At 39.2% G+C, this 18,370-nt stretch overlaps 1 protein-coding gene across 1 annotated transcript in view; it reads right to left on the minus strand.

Moving 5' to 3' along the window:
- Window positions 1-13,565, minus strand: part of cadm3 (cell adhesion molecule 3) — a 114,256-nt gene extending 100,691 nt beyond the window's left edge. The window contains exons 1-2 of the mRNA XM_053487136.1: window positions 13,365-13,565; window positions 9,587-9,755 (exon numbers count right to left, since the gene is read on the minus strand). Coding sequence (XP_053343111.1) covers window positions 9,587-9,692 — 106 coding nt within the window. The 5' untranslated portion in view covers window positions 9,693-9,755; window positions 13,365-13,565. The remainder of the gene's footprint in view (window positions 1-9,586; window positions 9,756-13,364) is intronic.
- Window positions 13,566-18,370: the final 4,805 nt, after the last annotated feature.

The raw sequence follows: 18,370 nt of genomic DNA on the forward strand, positions 1-18,370 counted from the left end.
ATACAATGACATCATTTGTTGTGTTGCAGAATGAATGTTTTTTTGTTTCTTGGGTTTTTTTTCAATATATATATTCTGTCATTGGCTTTTAAATATACAAAGATGGCAAGGTGGAATTTAGTCCCACTGCTTTCAGTCTTGAATTATTCTGTTCGTGTAATCAAATCATCAGTCAAAGTGCTCTGCACAGATTTACCTGTGAACCTCAGGATGATTAGAATCAGATGATGGCACAGGGAGTGTACAACACATTCCTGTGCTAGAGAATAGCTCTGTCTGTCTGTCTATCCATTCATTAATCCAAACATGTATCCTAGTGCCTCTGTTATCAAAATCAGTCAGAGGAGAACAAAGTGTTTGGTATAAAAGAATAAAACTTTATTAAAGGTTATTAACAGAGTCCAGACAGGATTACAAAAGAGCGAAAGCATCAGCAGTCTACTCTGACCTCGGAGACAAAGACAGCGAGAGGAAGAAATAGCATCCCTTTGCTTTCTTTCTATCTACCCTTTAATACAGCAATACTTCCTGTACGTCTGTTCTAACTACTTTCAAGGTTTAAATTAACATCTCATGTATTGCCCTAAGTGTACAAATCTACTATCTATGATTTGTAATGTAACAAATGGGATTATTCTCGACATGCTAAAAGCAACAGCTAACTTCAAGCATTGTACTTTTCCAGAGTACAGACCTAAGTTCTGAGTTATGCATGAAGAGCAATACATCTAAACGCATAGAATACAAAAGATATTAAATGATTAATAACAGGATCAAAAGGTTATACAAGGCTTCTGTTACTTAATATGATCCCAGATGCTCATAATATCTGAGATAGGGCAGGAGGGTGATAGTGACCTTGTCCCTGGTATTTCCTTTCATTTGTTTAGAAACGTACAGATATCTCTCATGATCTTGTGAGCTATTCAGAATGTTAAGAAATATTTCATTTTAAGAATCTACCAAACGCTCAAAAAATGTAGCATGAGTATTTTTTCTTTTACATTAGATTTTTTTTTATGGAACACAAAGCCTGTTTTGCATGGCTACAAAAACTTTCTTTGGTCTAAAGGTGGAAACTTGTGAGTGATTATTCTGACTTTGCATTGCCTAAGGCCAGAAGTAAATGGTACTTACTTTACCTAGCCACTTTAACTTTCCTCACTTTAACCTGCTCTGTTGTTTTTAAATGACGCCACACTGGATACTTCATCTTGCCACACAGAATGCCAAAAGATCGTGACAACTGGTAAAAAGAGACTACCAAAAGTCCTGAACATCAAGACATAACTCAGATCACAGCCAACCCATTTAAATACTGAAAAATTATCTTCTATCTGAGCAAATAGATGCTGAAAAAGTGCACTTTCATTCACATTGACAGCTTAAAAGATTTATAGATTCTTGGCTTCGCCAAAAACAAATCAATGCATTTCGAGCCACCTACAGAAAAGAACAGTTCAAAACCTCATCCAAGAAGAAAATCCAAAGCCAGGGGCTACTACAACACCAAAGCGCTACACAAAACTACACGTGTGCCACATGGGACATTTTTTATGTACGTGACTTAAATGGACCGGTTCTCTATTTATTATTACAGTGGGTAATCACATATTCAACATTGCACGCACAAACACACAGGTTAGCATGCAGCCCAAGCCCCAAGATGTGCAATAATGAATAATTCAGATGGCACTGACATGCTGCAAGAAAATGTGCATGGCTTAACTCAAATTTGGATGGAAAAACATACAGAAAGAGGTACAATGAGCTACAGACCAGCAAAATATTTGAATGCCCTTGGATAGAACATATGCATGCACAGCTATATTTTCATACTGATGAGATAATACCTGCTTGATTACTTGTTTACCGTTCACATCCACTTTACAAAAAGAATAAAAACGATGCTAGACATATACATAAATATTTCACGTGGAATAAATCGAACAATGTAGGCCCAGAGAAAGGTTTGAACTCATACCAAAAACGTATATCTGGTAGGATCGCCATTGTCACTTGATGAACCATTATTTCACATAGTCTGCACACGTCTGCATTACATTGCAAACAGGAATTAATGTGATTCAAGTCAGTCCATAATTACTTAGTTGCATTCATGGGAAAAACAAAAACATTGAATAATGGTTGCTTAAATCAAAATACTGTTGTCAGTTATCTAATCACTTTCTTCTCTTACTCACTATACTCTTATGGCCTTGGCAGAGGGATTGTAAAAGTGACATATGTTTCTTCGGTTGCTTAAATGGCTTAGAGTGGAAAATATGAATAAAAAAACAATCACTAGGATCATCACATATAGAAGAAAATAGAAGTGTAAAAAAGCAATCTGGTTTCACATTTATGAGCCATAACCAGACTCCAGTAGTGAAACGTTGTCAGTCATTCCCAACATTTGCAATGACTGGCTACACGCTGACTAAATTTTTGCAGAGAAAGAAGAAAACATTTCACAAAGAGGTTTAGATGGCTAAGCACAGTGTACATGCTGATAAGTCTTAAAGGTTGTCTTAGTGTATCTAAAATCATATATCTCACAGAGTAATAACAGGAGAAATAGAGCTTGAGCAAAATACTGCTCACAACCAAAGCCATCATGAACATGCTCATATATATATACACACACTATGCTAAATCACTGGCTGCATTCAATTATTGATCATTTATCAAGATCCACATCGTGTTGTTTTAAATTGCATGTCCCTAATAGTCAAATCTGCTATGAAAACACTTAGATCACATATTTTCACAGCCACAAGCACTTTACTTCCACATATATCTCACATGACCAAATCTTCTGAGGATTTTTCGCAGGATATTTGCCCATAGCGCAGGAACTGTTACCACTCCGTACTTCAGCTTCTCCCTAGCCCTTCCTCAACCTTTTCACATCAACGCCCAGTTGATGAACAGGGAAGCTCTGTCATACTGTCAAAAACTAATGAAGGCCATTAAAATTAGTTAATTAAACGTAAGCTTAAATGAATCAGAGAATGTAGAAAAGCTGACACACAATCTCTTTGTTGAACAGTTGATGACTGAAAGTGTCCTTAAATGAACCAAAGCAGGCAATTCCAATGACGTGTTAATTAATAAAAAAGGGAAGTTCCAGCATATTTTCACCTTATCTGAAAATGCCATATAGAGTGCATGCATACATACATACAATGTTCAGCCAAAAGTATGTGGACACTTGATTATTACAGCAACACCCACCTGACCACACCCCTCCTTTCTCACAAAAACTGGCTAAATTGAGATTATATGGTCCTCTCCAAAAGTATAAGAACAAACAACAAAAATTTGGATTATTTTGTGGCTTGCGATCAAAAGATACATGTGTAATAAAAAAATATTATTCCAGCTTTTTATTTCCTGATGAGGTGTCTTAAACAACTTACAACATGGCACCTTTTGATTGAACCCACCCATTTTTGTTTTTCAAGTAACCAAAAATATTTCAACATGTGACAGATAGGTGTTTCTTGTTGCCCACATGTGCCCTGTTAGACTGGCTATTTAAACAATTTATAGCTCTGAATATTTATTCTTGATTTAATCTCTGTGTTTTGCCTGTGAATTTTTCATTTGTTGTAAAGAAATAAAAATAAAAAAAAAAGATACACCAACATGTAGACCAGAGAGCTGTCCATGGTAAAAAAAAAAAAAGCAAGTTACAGTAAGTAATGGGAGAAAATCACTCAAAGCCATTTCACAAGCATTAGGCATAGCCAACACAGCATGCTGAACAAACATGGAACAGATCAGCCAAGGAACAGTAACATTTAAAAAATAGATAAGAAATATAGGAAAAACCCTAAAAACAAACCAACCTTCACAGGGCAGGTGTAAAGGTATCACAATCTGTACTCTTAAAATAGAAGCCATACCACAAGATGTCAACCACCTATCATCACTAAGAAAGGGCAGATTGGAATTTGCGAAAAATAAGTACAGAAATGAGTGATAAATGTTCTTAGAACCAAGATATTAGCCTCCATCGAAGTGATAGAAAGGCCAAAGTGTGGAGGAAGTGTATGCTCATGAGCCACATACAAGCTCATCGATTAAGCACGATGGAGGCAGTGTAATGGGCACACTGATCTTTATTGATAATATAACTCATGATGGTAGACGGAGAATGAATTCCGAAGTCATTTTACAGAGAAATGCATCCAATTTAAATGGGAGACAATTCGTAATGCGGCAAGACAATGACCCGAACACACTGTAAACAAAAGATATCATCAGAGGAAAAAGTCGAAGGTTTTCACTTTTTTCCACTGGCCAAGTCAATCACCAGACCTTTACTTCAATGAGCATGAATTTCACCTTTTCCGAAAAAGACTGAAAGGAGACACCATCGAAAACAAAAAACTGAAGCAATCTGATGTACAAGCCTGAAAAAAAACATTTCAAATAAAGAATGCAACAGTTTTGTGATGTCAGCAGTGGTGGGCAAAGTATACAAATCCTGTACTTGAGTAAAATCTGAGATTGCCTGGGGCAAATATTAGTCAAAAAGTAAAAGTCTTCCATTTTACATGTCTACTTGAGTAAAGATACAAAAGTACACATTCAAATGTACTCAAGTATCCAATGTATAGCTTGTATTAGCTCACAGTAGTCTTTTTCACAGTAAAAATCTCGCTCTCTCCTTCCTGAGTGTGAATGTCCTTCTCGAGTGTGAACGTTTGGGCGCTGTCTACAACCAGCTCCACTTCTGATTTCAAACACCTGTTACATTACAAGACAAAATTTACATCTCCTTCCTGAGCAGTATGATGGCTGCATGGTCCCATGGTGTTTATACTATGAATATTGAAATTGTTTCCAAGGATTAACCTTATTTTAGTTCCTTTAGGTCTTGGCTGGTTTCTTTTAATTTTCTCATGATGTCAATCAAAGGGGCACTGAATTTGAAGGTAGGCCTTAAAATACATCCATGACTAAAATGAAGTCAGTTAGCCTACCCAAGGCTTTTTAAGCCATGACAACATTTTCTGGAATTTTGTAAAATTCTGACCCACTGGAATTATATTGATTGATATATGTGTAAAATAATCTGCAATAAGGTGGCATGGTGGCGTAGTGTTTAGCACTGTTGCCTTGCACTTCCATGGTCTGGGTTCGATTCCTTCCTTGGGTCTGTGTGCATGGAGTTTGCATGTTCTCCCCGTGCTGGGTTTCCTCTTGATACCACGTTTCCTCCCACAGTCCAAAGATATGCAAATTTGGCTAATTGGTGTTCCCAAGTTGTAGTGTAAGTGTGTATGTGTTTGTGTCCTGCGAAGTATTGGCACCCATTAGTCTCCTGGGATAAGCTCCAGACCCCCGTGATCCTGTATACAGGATAAAGCGCTAAAGACGATGAGTGAGTGAGTGAGTGATTTAGAGATAATCTGTACGAATAATCTGTAAACAATTGGTGGAAACTGCTGGAAACAATTGGTGGAAAAATACTGTGCCATACACAAAGTAGATTACCTAACCGGCTTGCCATAACTATGGTTTGTTAACCTGAAATATGTGGAGTGGAGAGCTATACCTCTGCTCACCTAAAAGCTGGGAAGTGTGCCACCAAATGTGCCATGTTCTAAGTTGATGAACAGAGCTACATGTACGTAAATATCAGGTAATAAAAGAGAAATTTTGGATCTCTCATTTATTTATCTTTTGATCTCAACCGTGTAATATCTTCAGTGTGTAGCAAAAACAAAAGAATTGTCCTTGCTGTTATAAACTGTTATCTAGGGGACTGTATATCATGAAATTCTTAAATTAGTTCTGGTACAAACAGTTGCCATTAAAAGTCACATAATTAGCAATTAAAGTTTCAAATGATTTAAGTATAAATATACCCACAACAACAAGTTAACAGTTTCCTCTTACTACAAAAAATGTGTTGCAATTATTGCCAGTGATAATCTCACATAGGTTACAGCAGTGGTTCCAAGCTCCTAGTCCTAAATGCCCTGAACGTTTTGGTGTTTTCTTGGCTCCCGGCATACCGGATTTATCTAATCAGCTAATTATCCGAGTTTTTTTTCCGGGATTGTAGCGTTTGACAGAGCAGGGAAAACACTGCAGTGAGCAGGACATGTGGTCCTCCAGGGCCAGATTTGAGAATCACAGAGTTGGAGCACAGAGACTGAAAAACACTAAGGTATTTGTTTAACTGCAAATGCACTAAAGACCTCCACAATACTGGAACTCCCCAGGATCTTACGGGACAGGGAGAGGACCCACAGAAACTTAGGTTTATGTTTGTTAAATCTTGCACAGTCAACTGTTATAAGGTACTGTATGTTTCCCAATATAGCAGTAAATCGAGACTTATTAGACATAACAATGTGTACAAACAGTTCAGGAAATAAGGAATAATAATAAAAGCTTCATAAAAAAGAAGAAAGGTTAGAGAACAGTTAAACAAGACACACACATATCTTCTATTAAAAAAGAAAACAAGATTAATTACTCAGAAAAAAACAACAAAGTAACTTTCTTTAACAAGAAAAACATGAAAGACCTGTGAGAATGCCAGCACACAAACATCCCCACGGACAGGTGGAAACAACAAATGTGTTCAGCTTTGTTCAGCAGGGGTGTGAATGTTAATATTCACTGATTTGCCTGTGGTGAATTAGACCACCAAGCAGTGGGCAGTATGAACGAGCACAACCTCAAAATAATTTAGTCTAGACTAACACAAAAACAACTCTTTGTATCTGGGCAGACACATGCATAGCCAGAAAATGCCCACATGCCAAAGCTTAATTAGAATGGTCGGCACATAAGGATATATGAATTAAAGGTTCCATGGCATCTGAGCATTCTCTTACCAAATGTAAGAGGATCTTTTTTTTTTTTTTGCTAAAACACAGCATCGGATCACTCTGAGTCTTGAGCAATAGTGTGAAAGCAAGCATGGAGGTCCTCACCATCCATTGAGATACTATGCCATTTACTCAGTGACTGGAAGCAAGAGATCTCCCAGGGAATAATGAGCTCTAATCCACAGTCCAAATCCTCTTTCAGGTGAGTCATGTGATGCTTGAAAGACCTCTATTGGGATTTTATGTAGTAAAAGAACAGTGTGAAATAGAGCTGTGATGCTTATTTGCTCAGCAATATCCTGACAAAACTAAAGCTTGCTTTACAGCAAAGTCGCAGATCATCGTTACAAACCCAAGCCAAGTCACACAGTCAAAATGTAAGATGCTTTCAATATAATTTTTTTTTATATTGTGGAGGCTTTTTAGCTCATTGAGAATAGTCCTCTTCTGAAACAGCTAAACACGCGTGTCATGAACTAGTCGCCCACACGTTTCGCAAATATACCCACGCTGAGTTTACAAAAATCACCTGGAACATCAGATGAGCAAGTTTTGTGTATTGCTAGATTGGCTACACTGGTTAAAACTAAAATGCAGAAAGAAGAGTGCACCTGCCTCTAGAATCTAGGCTGATCCTGAGCTCGGGTTAAAGTCAGTGACCGGCATGCTCTCCCTGCATTTGCGTCGGTGATATTTGCATTCTAGTTTTCTTTGCATTCGGTTTACACCCACTCTACAAAAACATGCAGACAGGTGGACTAGCTATGCTCAACTGCCAGTAGGTATGATTAAACGTGTGTGTGTGTGTGTGTGTGTGAGAAAATGGTGCCCTGCAATGAACTGACATCTCCTCCATAATCAATTGTCCTGTCTTTACCAGGATTAGTTCAGGATCTGCTGCAACCCTGACCAGGATAAAGCAATTTCTGAATAACAATTAATGAGTACAGAAACAAAGCTGCACTGCTGAAAAGGCAGAACCATATGCTACCTCTCTATGTCTCTGGTAACTGCCAGTTAAATTGTGCAAGCTGAGCTCGCAAGCTATGGTTTGACAGCTTTTATATTTAACAAAAAAAAATTGTCTGTCTTTGTTCGGTACTTTAACCTGCTCCACAGTGAGAACCGGGGAAAAAGTTTGCAAGGGGAAACAAATGCTACACCAGTTTGGTTTGGCAGAAGCAGAACGTCCCAATGTACCTGACAGCTCTATAGGGTTTTTCAATTTCAGTGTTGCATTTCAGTGTAGCACTGAAGAGACAACCCCCCAAGATGAACGCTGTTCCAGCTTAACAACATACTGTGTTATGCAAGATTATTCTAGATAAATATGTTTTTTAGGTGTCTTCTTCTAAAGTCTGATCGTGTCGAACAAAGGAGTGCTTTCTTGCGTCTCTTTCTTCTGCAGATTCAGTGTTAATAGAGCTCGCAAAACTAGAAATAATTAGCACTATGCTGAAGTGGGTGCCTGGTAACACTGAGGCAATGATACATCTGCTTTGGTTATGCCTACAGCTACACATAAAATATCGCACATTTACTCATGTCACTCTGCAACCTACAACAAGCTAGGCCTGCCGTGGATGTCGAGCCTGAGAGCGATGGTCACATAAAAGGGGAAAGCTAGCAACAAAAATGCACACATTAGCAATTAGGAATTAACAAAGAAAAAAATGGTGTAGACCCAAATGATTCTCCTGTTGCGTTTATTAAAATTACATTTAAACTACAGCTAAATGTTTAATGCCGCTGGGGATTTTGACAAGTACAAAAATAATCACAGTCTAGCATGTAGCATGTTGAGTACAGCCGTCATTGGCAAATTAACATCTAGTACTGTAAGCTAACAGCCAATACACTCACCCAGTAGTTTATATGTGGGGTACTGTATGGTGTATTTCTTACAGAATTCCATTAATAACTTATTAGCACATAATTTAGCTGTTGGATTACTTCCGGATGATTGTATGGATGCTTAAGCACCTTACAGTTAATAAGAATAAAGCATGAAGTGTGCATTAAAAAACGTGGTTATCCTCATTCCTATTGTTTTTTTCCCCTTTTGTATTAATATTCTGCCCATTGATGGACACAAAACACATCGAGACTGAATTCCTCTGCCTTGCTTCCAGCACTGGATACATCACAACCCTGCTCAGGATAAAGTGGTTACTGACTATAAATGATTAAATAAATGTTTCTATATTAAATAGTATTATTATTATTCTGACCACTGGTACTATTCATATAATTACTGGTGTTTCTGCCAATATGCTTTTATTTGATTAATAGCAGTACTGCTATTATATTTATACAATCATTTGCTGTTTTTGCTTTTTTTTCTGGAACTTTGTAATGACTCGTCATACACTACACATTCCTACAGATTAAGCTACTTGCATTAAATAAACTGAAATGTAAGAGAATTTACTGGAGATTAGCACTTATCTACTTATGAGGTCAAGATATGGATTCCATATAGGCACTCAGGCCAAACATACAGACCAGGGATAAAAAAGGCAATATAATGTATTGAATCATTTGAAGACAAAAAGTTAAAAAGTGGCCATGACATATTTAAAGTGCATATTTGAGGTGTTGCAGTGAAATCTGTGTGAATGTGTGATCCTGAAGGTACAAAAGAAAGGTCCTTCCCCAAGCTCCACATGTTAACTAATGATTCAGACAAATCTCTTGTAATAACTGAACAATACTGAATACCCTCTTACCGTACATGGAGTTGCTCTGAATGGATGCCGCAAGAAGTACCAGGGTAATAAGTGTCGACAGAGGGAATGACGAAAATGCCATATTCACTTGCAAAGTTTCTCTCATCCGTGTGTCTGTTACGTTGAAACCTTGTAAAAACTGAAGATGCAATGCTGATTGAAAGTCTACCTATACAGAAAGAGCAGGAAACACACATAAGCGACACTAATTAGATAATTCAGTCTGCTGGCTAGTTGTTGGTGCATTCTTACACAATACACACACATAGACATTTTGACATGATGGTGCACTGCCTCAGAGATTCCATCGATCTGCTTGTGTCACTGGCTGTGTGAGAGGTGACATGACGATCGAATCTCAGTGCAGAAAACAAAAAGCCAGAACCAAAGACTTTTACGACGAGTTACGATTTTTAAAATTGTTTCTTATAAAACCACGCGTGAACCCAAGATAAAACAGTTCCTAATAGTAGTTTGTTATCAGTTGACAATTTCTGATCCTCAACATCTTATGTCCTCATGTTCACAGGAACTAAAATAACATTAGAAATATAGGGTACAGGACAGAATATTAAAATGTTCAATTTTAACTAGACAATAATAAGTTAGTATAGTTATATACTATATATAATAATATAGGGCAGTGGTGGCTCAGAGGGCTAAGGTACTGAGTTACTGATTGGAAGATCGGCGGTTCGATCCTCAGCTCCACCAGGTTGCCACTGTTGGGCCCTTTAGCAAGGCCCTTAACCCTTACTGCTCCAGTCTATCATGGCTGGCCCTGCGCTCTGACCCCTGGGATATGCAAAGAAGGAATTTCACTGTGCTATAATGTTTATGTGACAAATAAAGGCTTAACTTTACTAAACTTAAAATATAAACTTTTTTTCTTAGAAAAGTAATTTTTGAAAAAACTAAACTTATCCAAAACCACACTCAACAGCAGTATCCCACAATACCACAAACAAGACACAGCAGAATTAACAGAACCAATGCAAGCTACTTACAATGGAAATGCCGAGAAAGCTGCTAGTTGCAGCTATGGTTAGTGCTTTAGCAAGCTAGCTACTTGCTACTGATAACACATAAGCAAACCAGAGAGTTACTAGAATCTATCCAATTAACAAGCTAATTTTCTACTGTCATTTTATTAGATGATGTTAAACTACACATTTATCTAGCTACATATTGTTTATGACTTATTTGCCAATTACTAAGCACTGGATATACTAATTTAACATATCGTATACATTTTTTCTTAAATATTTTAAAAATTTATGAATATTATAATCATCCTCTTTTATTTAAGGTGCCAGGTTTAAGTTTTAAAAAGCAAATATCAATAAAAAGGACACAAATCAACAGTCCCGTCTCTTAGGGTAAAAAAGAGATGGATGTAGCAAAACACACATCCCCTCTAGTCTCTAGTGTCAGCCATGTAATGGTTGCACGTACTGCCACAGAGACGCTTTTGTCTAAGGTCATAGAACAGTTGTAATGATGTTATAAAATAGATGTAAAGTACTGTAGGTATGTTATAGATGGATGGATAGATAGATAGATAGATAGATAGATAGATAGATAGATAGATAGATAGATAGATAGATAGATAGATAGAGTTGCTCTGGAAAGCCTAAATTAGCAATTAAATGTCTGACCAGCATTTTTGTGCAAGTTTGTTTTGTTCCGTTTATTATGTCATCACAGACTGGTACTATATGCACTAGCTGAATATGACCTACTACTGTACCTACTTTGTATTGACTTCCCATCGGAGGAGGAGTTCACAGCAACTTTGTAAATTCTTCTAGACTGCTTGCAATAAGAAAATGCTTCTACCAAAAAAAAACATCTAAATTTATGAATAACAAAGCACTAGCTAATTAATCAACACACACACTTACAACATTCTCCTATTTGTTTTGTGCCATGTAATACTAGCCATGCCTGTTTGCAGATTTGTTAGTAAACGAAAAGCAACCACAGGATTATCCTGTACATCTGTTATCTACAGTATGTTAGGTTATACCTCTTGTCCTTTTTTTTCTCATCCATAAATCTAGAAACCTCAGTAGTCCAACTAGACCGTGGAGGCCAGTGGTAATTACCATTGTATTTATTACAATTTTTACGACTGTGGTGGGGCCTCTGATCAACATTCACAAGTGCATTCATATGGGCATCACATGGGCAATTTGGAAATGCCAATTAACCTAATCTGCATGTTTTTGTACTATGGGGGGGAAACCCACCAAGCATGGGGAGAACATGCAAACTCCATTCACACAGAACCTGAGGCGGAAATCGAACCCCGACTCTGGAGGTGCAAGGCAACGGTACTAACCACTAAGCCACCATGCCGCCTTTTTATTTATTATGAACAATATTATGAAATATCATGATACTATGATATTTTAGCTCTTTCCAGCTAATGTACATTATATTCAATACCATATTCAATATGTTCATCATGTGGGGTAATGAGGTAGACGGTCTGACATAATGTTCACTAAATACAGGCTTCTTGGCACTGTATTTTGATCAGTGAAAAAATGAAATCCACAGACTTGATTCTTGCTATTTTAGGTGATATTTCTCCTGTCACTAATAGAACTGATAGGACCAGCAATTATTTAGTGCCCCTATTGTCTGCCATTGTTGCAAGTTGTCGCAACTCTGTTATTGCTCTGCGCTGCTTGTGCATTCTTTATCTAAGAGCGGACACGGTATGAATCTAAGGGGCAAACGATGACAGATTTGGCGAATGAGGCTTAATAAAAAAAAGATGTTTTAGCTGGCGCTGATATTTCACCCAGGGCGGATAACAAAACTGAATTCACTCTAATCCAAGACGAACCTGTCGGCACCTGCATTCCGCACAGAATACAGTTTCTCTCTTTCACACACACACACACACACACACACACACACGCCTGGGCACGCGCGCGCAATATTGTAGTCGTATTGTAGTCGGCTCACAGAGGCGGCTCAAGACACAAGGGCCATAACACACACACACACACACTCATGCGTGCGCACACGCGCTAAGGGCCAAGCGATGGCGTTTCCTCTTGTGTTTGTGGATTCTGCAGGAACGGGCGCGCTGCCGGTGGGACGGGTGTTTGTTGTTATTCCGTTATATGTGTGAACAGCCTGCGCGTAAGGAGTAATACCGAGGATTGCGATGCAACTTAGTTTTCTTTTCTGGGAACACTGGAGTGGAAGGTGCCCGATACGAACCAGACCCGCCCGTTGACACTCTCTATATCTCTCCCTCTCCTATACACACACACACACACACTCCCCCCCTGAGCAGCATTCCCTCGGTACTGACGGTGGGCTACCGGGAGCGCCCTGCCGACACGCGGAAAACAGAAGCAGGTGTGCACAGCGCGAGCTCACCCAATGCAGAAAGGGAGGCGGAAGACGGATGGTGGCTCTCGAAAGGAAATGAGGGAGGGGAGGGGAGAGAGAGAGAGAGAGAGAGGAGAAGGGCAGCGGCGACCAGCCCCAGAACAGCAAGCCTAAGCAGACTTACCTATCAACACAGCCTCCGCCCGTACTTCCGAGTCACGAGTAAGGTGTTTTCGGTACGACGGTGAAGATGCACGCGCATTCCACAATACCAACGTGAATCAATAACTACAAGGACGCCACCCAGTAACAGACCTATGCATCCTATATCTATAGTAATAATAATAATAATAAGAAGTGTGCGTGAAGATGCGTGGACGCGTATGTGTACGTTCAGGAAAAACAGAACAGCTTCTATACGCACCCAGCTGCTGTGTCCGTAAAGCCTCCGCGCGCTGCGTGCTGGAGCTCAGAAACGCAGCGATGGTGTTCACATTAAAGTCCGGATCAAGCTTCCCTTTAGCGGGTTTGTTTCTATTCTGTTGTGTTTTCTTGCCTTTTTTTGCCCTCTCCAACGACTACCGTTTACTGCAGCAAAAACGGTCCTACTGAAAGAAGACAGAAGCTGGGAGGGAGTTAGGGAGGGGAGGGGTATGGCGCGAGGGGGAGGTGGAGAGGGAGGGGAGGGGTAGGGGATTTTAATACGATTTGGCCCGTACCAATCGGATAACAGGGCCAAAGCACACTGCCTGAGAGAGAGAGGGTGAGAGAGAGAGGAGAGAGATTATTATTATTGTTGTTGTTGTTGTTGTTCTCTTCTTCTTATTATTGTTGTTGTTATTATTGTTGAGATTGTTGTTTGATGTTGCATCAAATATTAGAAGGATAAGAGCAATGTTTGGGTCTGTTCCGTAATTAGTGCAGTGGTATGTCCAGGTTTAAACACATGAAGTGGAAAAGGCGGTGGAAGAGCACATTAATCGGTGTCACCACCTAATTACAAAATCCCCACCGAAAGTATCGGAAAGACAAGGCCAGGTCAATCTTTTTCTTTCTTTCTTTTTTTTTTAACTATACACATTTGGAGTTCAATTAAAAGCTAAATAGGAGCTAATATATATCAGAGTTTTCTTTTTCATTTCTTTGATAGCCTATTTAAACACACCATTTACTGCAAGCAAAAATTATATACGGTATATAAAAAAGCAAACGTAAAAGTTGACCTATTCCAACAGTTTTCCTCACTTAAAAATGTCTGGTCAGCCTTGAAGGTGCCATGTTCTAAGTTGTTTAACTCAGCTGTATATTAGGACATTAAAGCTGAAATTCTTAGATTTATTCATTATAAATTTAAGGCACAAGGTAGATGACAGCCTAGATGGGGAAACCACTACATGAACAAGCACACATCCAATCATATAATATTGGCAATCTTGAAATACCAGTCAGCCTATGATGCATGTCATTGGACCATGGGACTGGAGTAGATACTAGGAACCCCTTACAGCACGGGGACACATGCAAACCCCATGCAGGGAGACCTGAAAAAGGATGCGAACCTGAACCCTGGAGAAGTAAGGTAACAGTATTGTAAAAAAAAAAATGACTTTGATGTAGCTAGCATATAGTCCAAAGCTGCAATATTTTATTTATGCAACACGAATAGATATTAAGTTAATGTACTGGCGTCATAGTTGCTTTGTAGATGCCAATATGTAACACTAGCTAGCTGAGGGCTAAATAAATCTGCCTAAATAAAAAAAAAACATGAACAGACCTCTCCAAGATCTGATCTGAGATCAGAACCGGAATGGTAAGGATTATTCGTTTTAACATTCGAAGCTGTCTCCTCGTGCCACCTGTGTGGCCACGCCCCTGGATTAGTGCCCCTGTGAACACTGGCCCGGGAGACGCTCGGGATCAGGAAGAGAGGTGTGGAAGAAGGAGGGAGTAAATGGCCGCGAGAGGATTAAGGATTAGTTTTGCACGCGGATTACGCGCTGTGAGGCGTGGGGTTAAATATAGACGCCTGCTCGAGAGGCAGATAGGCGCGCGCGCTCCTGTGAACCTGCGCCAGCAGCCGGAGCAGAGAGGCGGGCCGTGCACGAGCCACGAACCGACAACCTCAGAGTCCAAGCGACACACACCCACCTCTGAGTGCTTCTAGACCTCGTAATTTCCTGCTCCGTCGACAGCTCGTGCGATGAGATGCGGGTTGTTGTTGGTTTTTTCCCCTCTCGTTTTTTAATGCCTATTTATATAAAGAGATTAGATGCAGCTAGAAACACTGATAACACGAGGTAATCTTCTTGCCCGAGTCACAAAGTGCATCATATTGTGACAAGCGGTAAACATGCTTGCACGCTAGGAGAAGTACAGTGTTATCATCTGAGCACGTTCACGGGTGTCGCTCACTGCTCGCGTTATCGGGAAAATATGCGAACGTGCAACTCGCAGCTCGGAGCCACTGCGCGCATCAGCTGTTCCGGTATTCGTAGAAAGGGGCGGTTACGTCATTCGGTGATAGGGGATACAGGATATTCAATCCTGATTTATTTCCATATAAAATGCAATCAATAATTTTAGTTTGGGGCACAGTTATTTCAAAATGGTAGTATTGCCAAATAAGGTACGTGTTGAATCCTAATCAATCAATCAATCAACCAATCAATCAATCAACCAATCAATTAATCTATCTATCTATCTATCTATCTATCTATCTATCTATCTATCTATCTATCTATCTATCGTTTGCATTATCGCAGAATAGCTGACGAAATTCTCCGCAGAGCAGTGAATGTCCACGCGGTATTCTGGGCAGGTGTGTGTGTGTGTGTGTGTGTGCGTCTGTGTGTAAATATGTCTTATTTTTAACAGACTTGGAAAAAGGAAAAATAGCCAGGCGCTGATGAAGTGGGGGGACAAGAAAGAGAAGCGGCCCAGTTATCCGTTTAAAGGATTCCAGTGAGTCTAAGGTCACGCATAATTGCATCAGATCGACAGAACACTGCTATCACCCTCGTCCTTTCTGTCTCTCCCGAGAGCACTCTGAGATCCCGTATGAGAGAGAGAATGAGAGGCCATTGTGAAGTGACACCTCACTGAATGGGAAAACTGTAGAATAAATATGTGGGTAAATAGATAGATAGATAGATAGATAGATAGATAGATAGATAGATAGATAGATAGATAGAGAATAATTAAACCTTTATTGTCCAATTGACATATGCACATAAAATAAAAGAGTATAATTGAACAGCAAGCTACATATAAAAACTATGCATACATCAGTGAATAGAATTAGGCAGGTAGTTTTAAAAGAGTGCAAAACAAAAGTCACAAATAACTTAACACACCTGCGTGCTCTAGTTTAAGCCGACTGTATATCACAGTACTTTCTGATATTTTTGCCCTTTCCAGAACATTCTGAATCATTCTGCGTAGGCAACTTTCTGAAGTATACAGTAGTTTGATTTCCGATAAATTACATTCCACCCAGGCTACTAAGGCTCTTATCCAACCACCAACATTCCATTGTCTATTTTAGAATTTTTTTTAGGGCTGTTCTCTTGAAAATGCAAACATTTTATCCAAGACGTCTATGCTTAAGTATGCATACTTCTGCTTATCTATTCTAGATAATAGTTCGAGTGAAACTTAACATCGGCGTACCTTTTGAATTGGAGTGCTTAATATCAAACAGTTCGGCTGCAAAGGAGCCTCTTCATCACTGTGCGAGAGCCAATCAGTGCACACTCGTGAAAATCAATAGGACACTGATGTCTCTCTCCATCTCTCTGACAGCCCTTCTTTCTGGCTTTCCCTCTATCTCTGTCCACTCTGCATGCAATTCAAGCCAATTCTCTTCCCTTCAGACAGCCTCCTCTGGCAAGGCCTCAGACAAGTACATTATTGCTAAAGCAAATTGAAAGCAAAATGGAAAGGAGATGCTTTCCCGAAGCAGACACGTAGCTTCACGTTGAAGAAAAGGCAGTGTTTCTACATTAGGTTCACTTGTGTGTGTGTGTGTGTGTGTGTGTGTGTGTGTGTGTGTGTGTGTGTGTGTATGTGTGTCTTTGCTTTGCATTTTATTAGGTAAACCTACTCATTCATGCAATTACCTAATCAGCTTATTATGTCTTATGTCAATAATTTTGACCATGGCATGATTGTTGGTGCCATACAGTCTCTTTTGAGTATTTTTATAACCGCTTATGAGAGAGGTCAATGGAGAATGACCAGGCAGTTTTAAGCAGACAGAAGGCCTCCGGTAACTCATATAACCATTTTGAAAAATTCTCATGAGCAGAAATGCACAACAAGAACCTAGAGGCAGGTGAGCTACAGCAGCAGATGACAACATCTGATTTCACTTCTGTCAGCCTGGAACAGAAGTAAAACACACAAAAAAATATATAGCCTGCTATGATGACTCCCTATTTCTGCTGAGTGGCTGAGGCTCACAGATGGTAGGGTCAGAATGTAGTGCTAACAGCATAAATACATCCTGCCTCAACAGTCTAGGCTGGTGGAGGTAGCATAATGGTGCGGGGAATGTGTTCTTGGCACACTTTGGCCAATGACACATGCCAATTACTCATTGTTCGAATGCCACAGGTGATTTTATTATTGCTGCTAATCAAGTGTACCTTTCATGGATAACTTTCCATTCCACTTTCATGGATAAAAATCTTCTAAGACTGCTAATATTAGGAACATCATTTATACCTCCTGTTCATGACCCCTTTACCCCTCTAATATATTCAGCCTGTCCTAAATCAGTTAAAGCCTGTTTCTCTTGTGATTAATCTGCCCCTAAGGCACAATTCTGTTAAGAAGTCCCATCTGGCCTGTCTAGAGGACATCACAAAAGGGATATCAATATTCTTAGTTTTATCAATAATAATAATAATAATAATAATAATAATAATAGTAGTAGTAGTAGTAGTAGTAGTAGAAGTAGAATTATAATGATAAAAATAATAAACATCCTAGGATTGTTTTTTTTCCCTGTTATTCAGTTCCCTTTTGTTTTACTTTTATACTTTTCTTTGTTTGAGAAAATGATCTATGCCTTAATCCTGCATTATACACAGGAAGCAGCCAGTCTTCATTCTCTCTTCTGCAGTATGTTCAAAATGCGTCTTGTCTAGCACACACAAACATGGCCACATCTTACCTATTCTAGCATCTCTTCATTGGCATTCAGTTTGCTAGGGGATTGTGTTTAAGATCTTAGTGCTTGTTTTCTAATCACTTAATTGTTTTAGTGCCTTCTTACCTTGGTCTTACATCCTCACACAATCTCTAGGATACATATATCCCCTCACCAGATGTTCTTAGTTGTTCCAAGGTCTAGACTGTCCTTAGCTTAAAGGAAATTGTACCTTTGTGGTTTTTGCAGTAAGTTTGTGGAACAGTCTGCTCCTC

This window comes from Clarias gariepinus, chromosome 25, assembly GCF_024256425.1.
Source record: "Clarias gariepinus isolate MV-2021 ecotype Netherlands chromosome 25, CGAR_prim_01v2, whole genome shotgun sequence".
Taxonomy (NCBI): Eukaryota; Metazoa; Chordata; class Actinopteri; order Siluriformes; family Clariidae; genus Clarias; species Clarias gariepinus.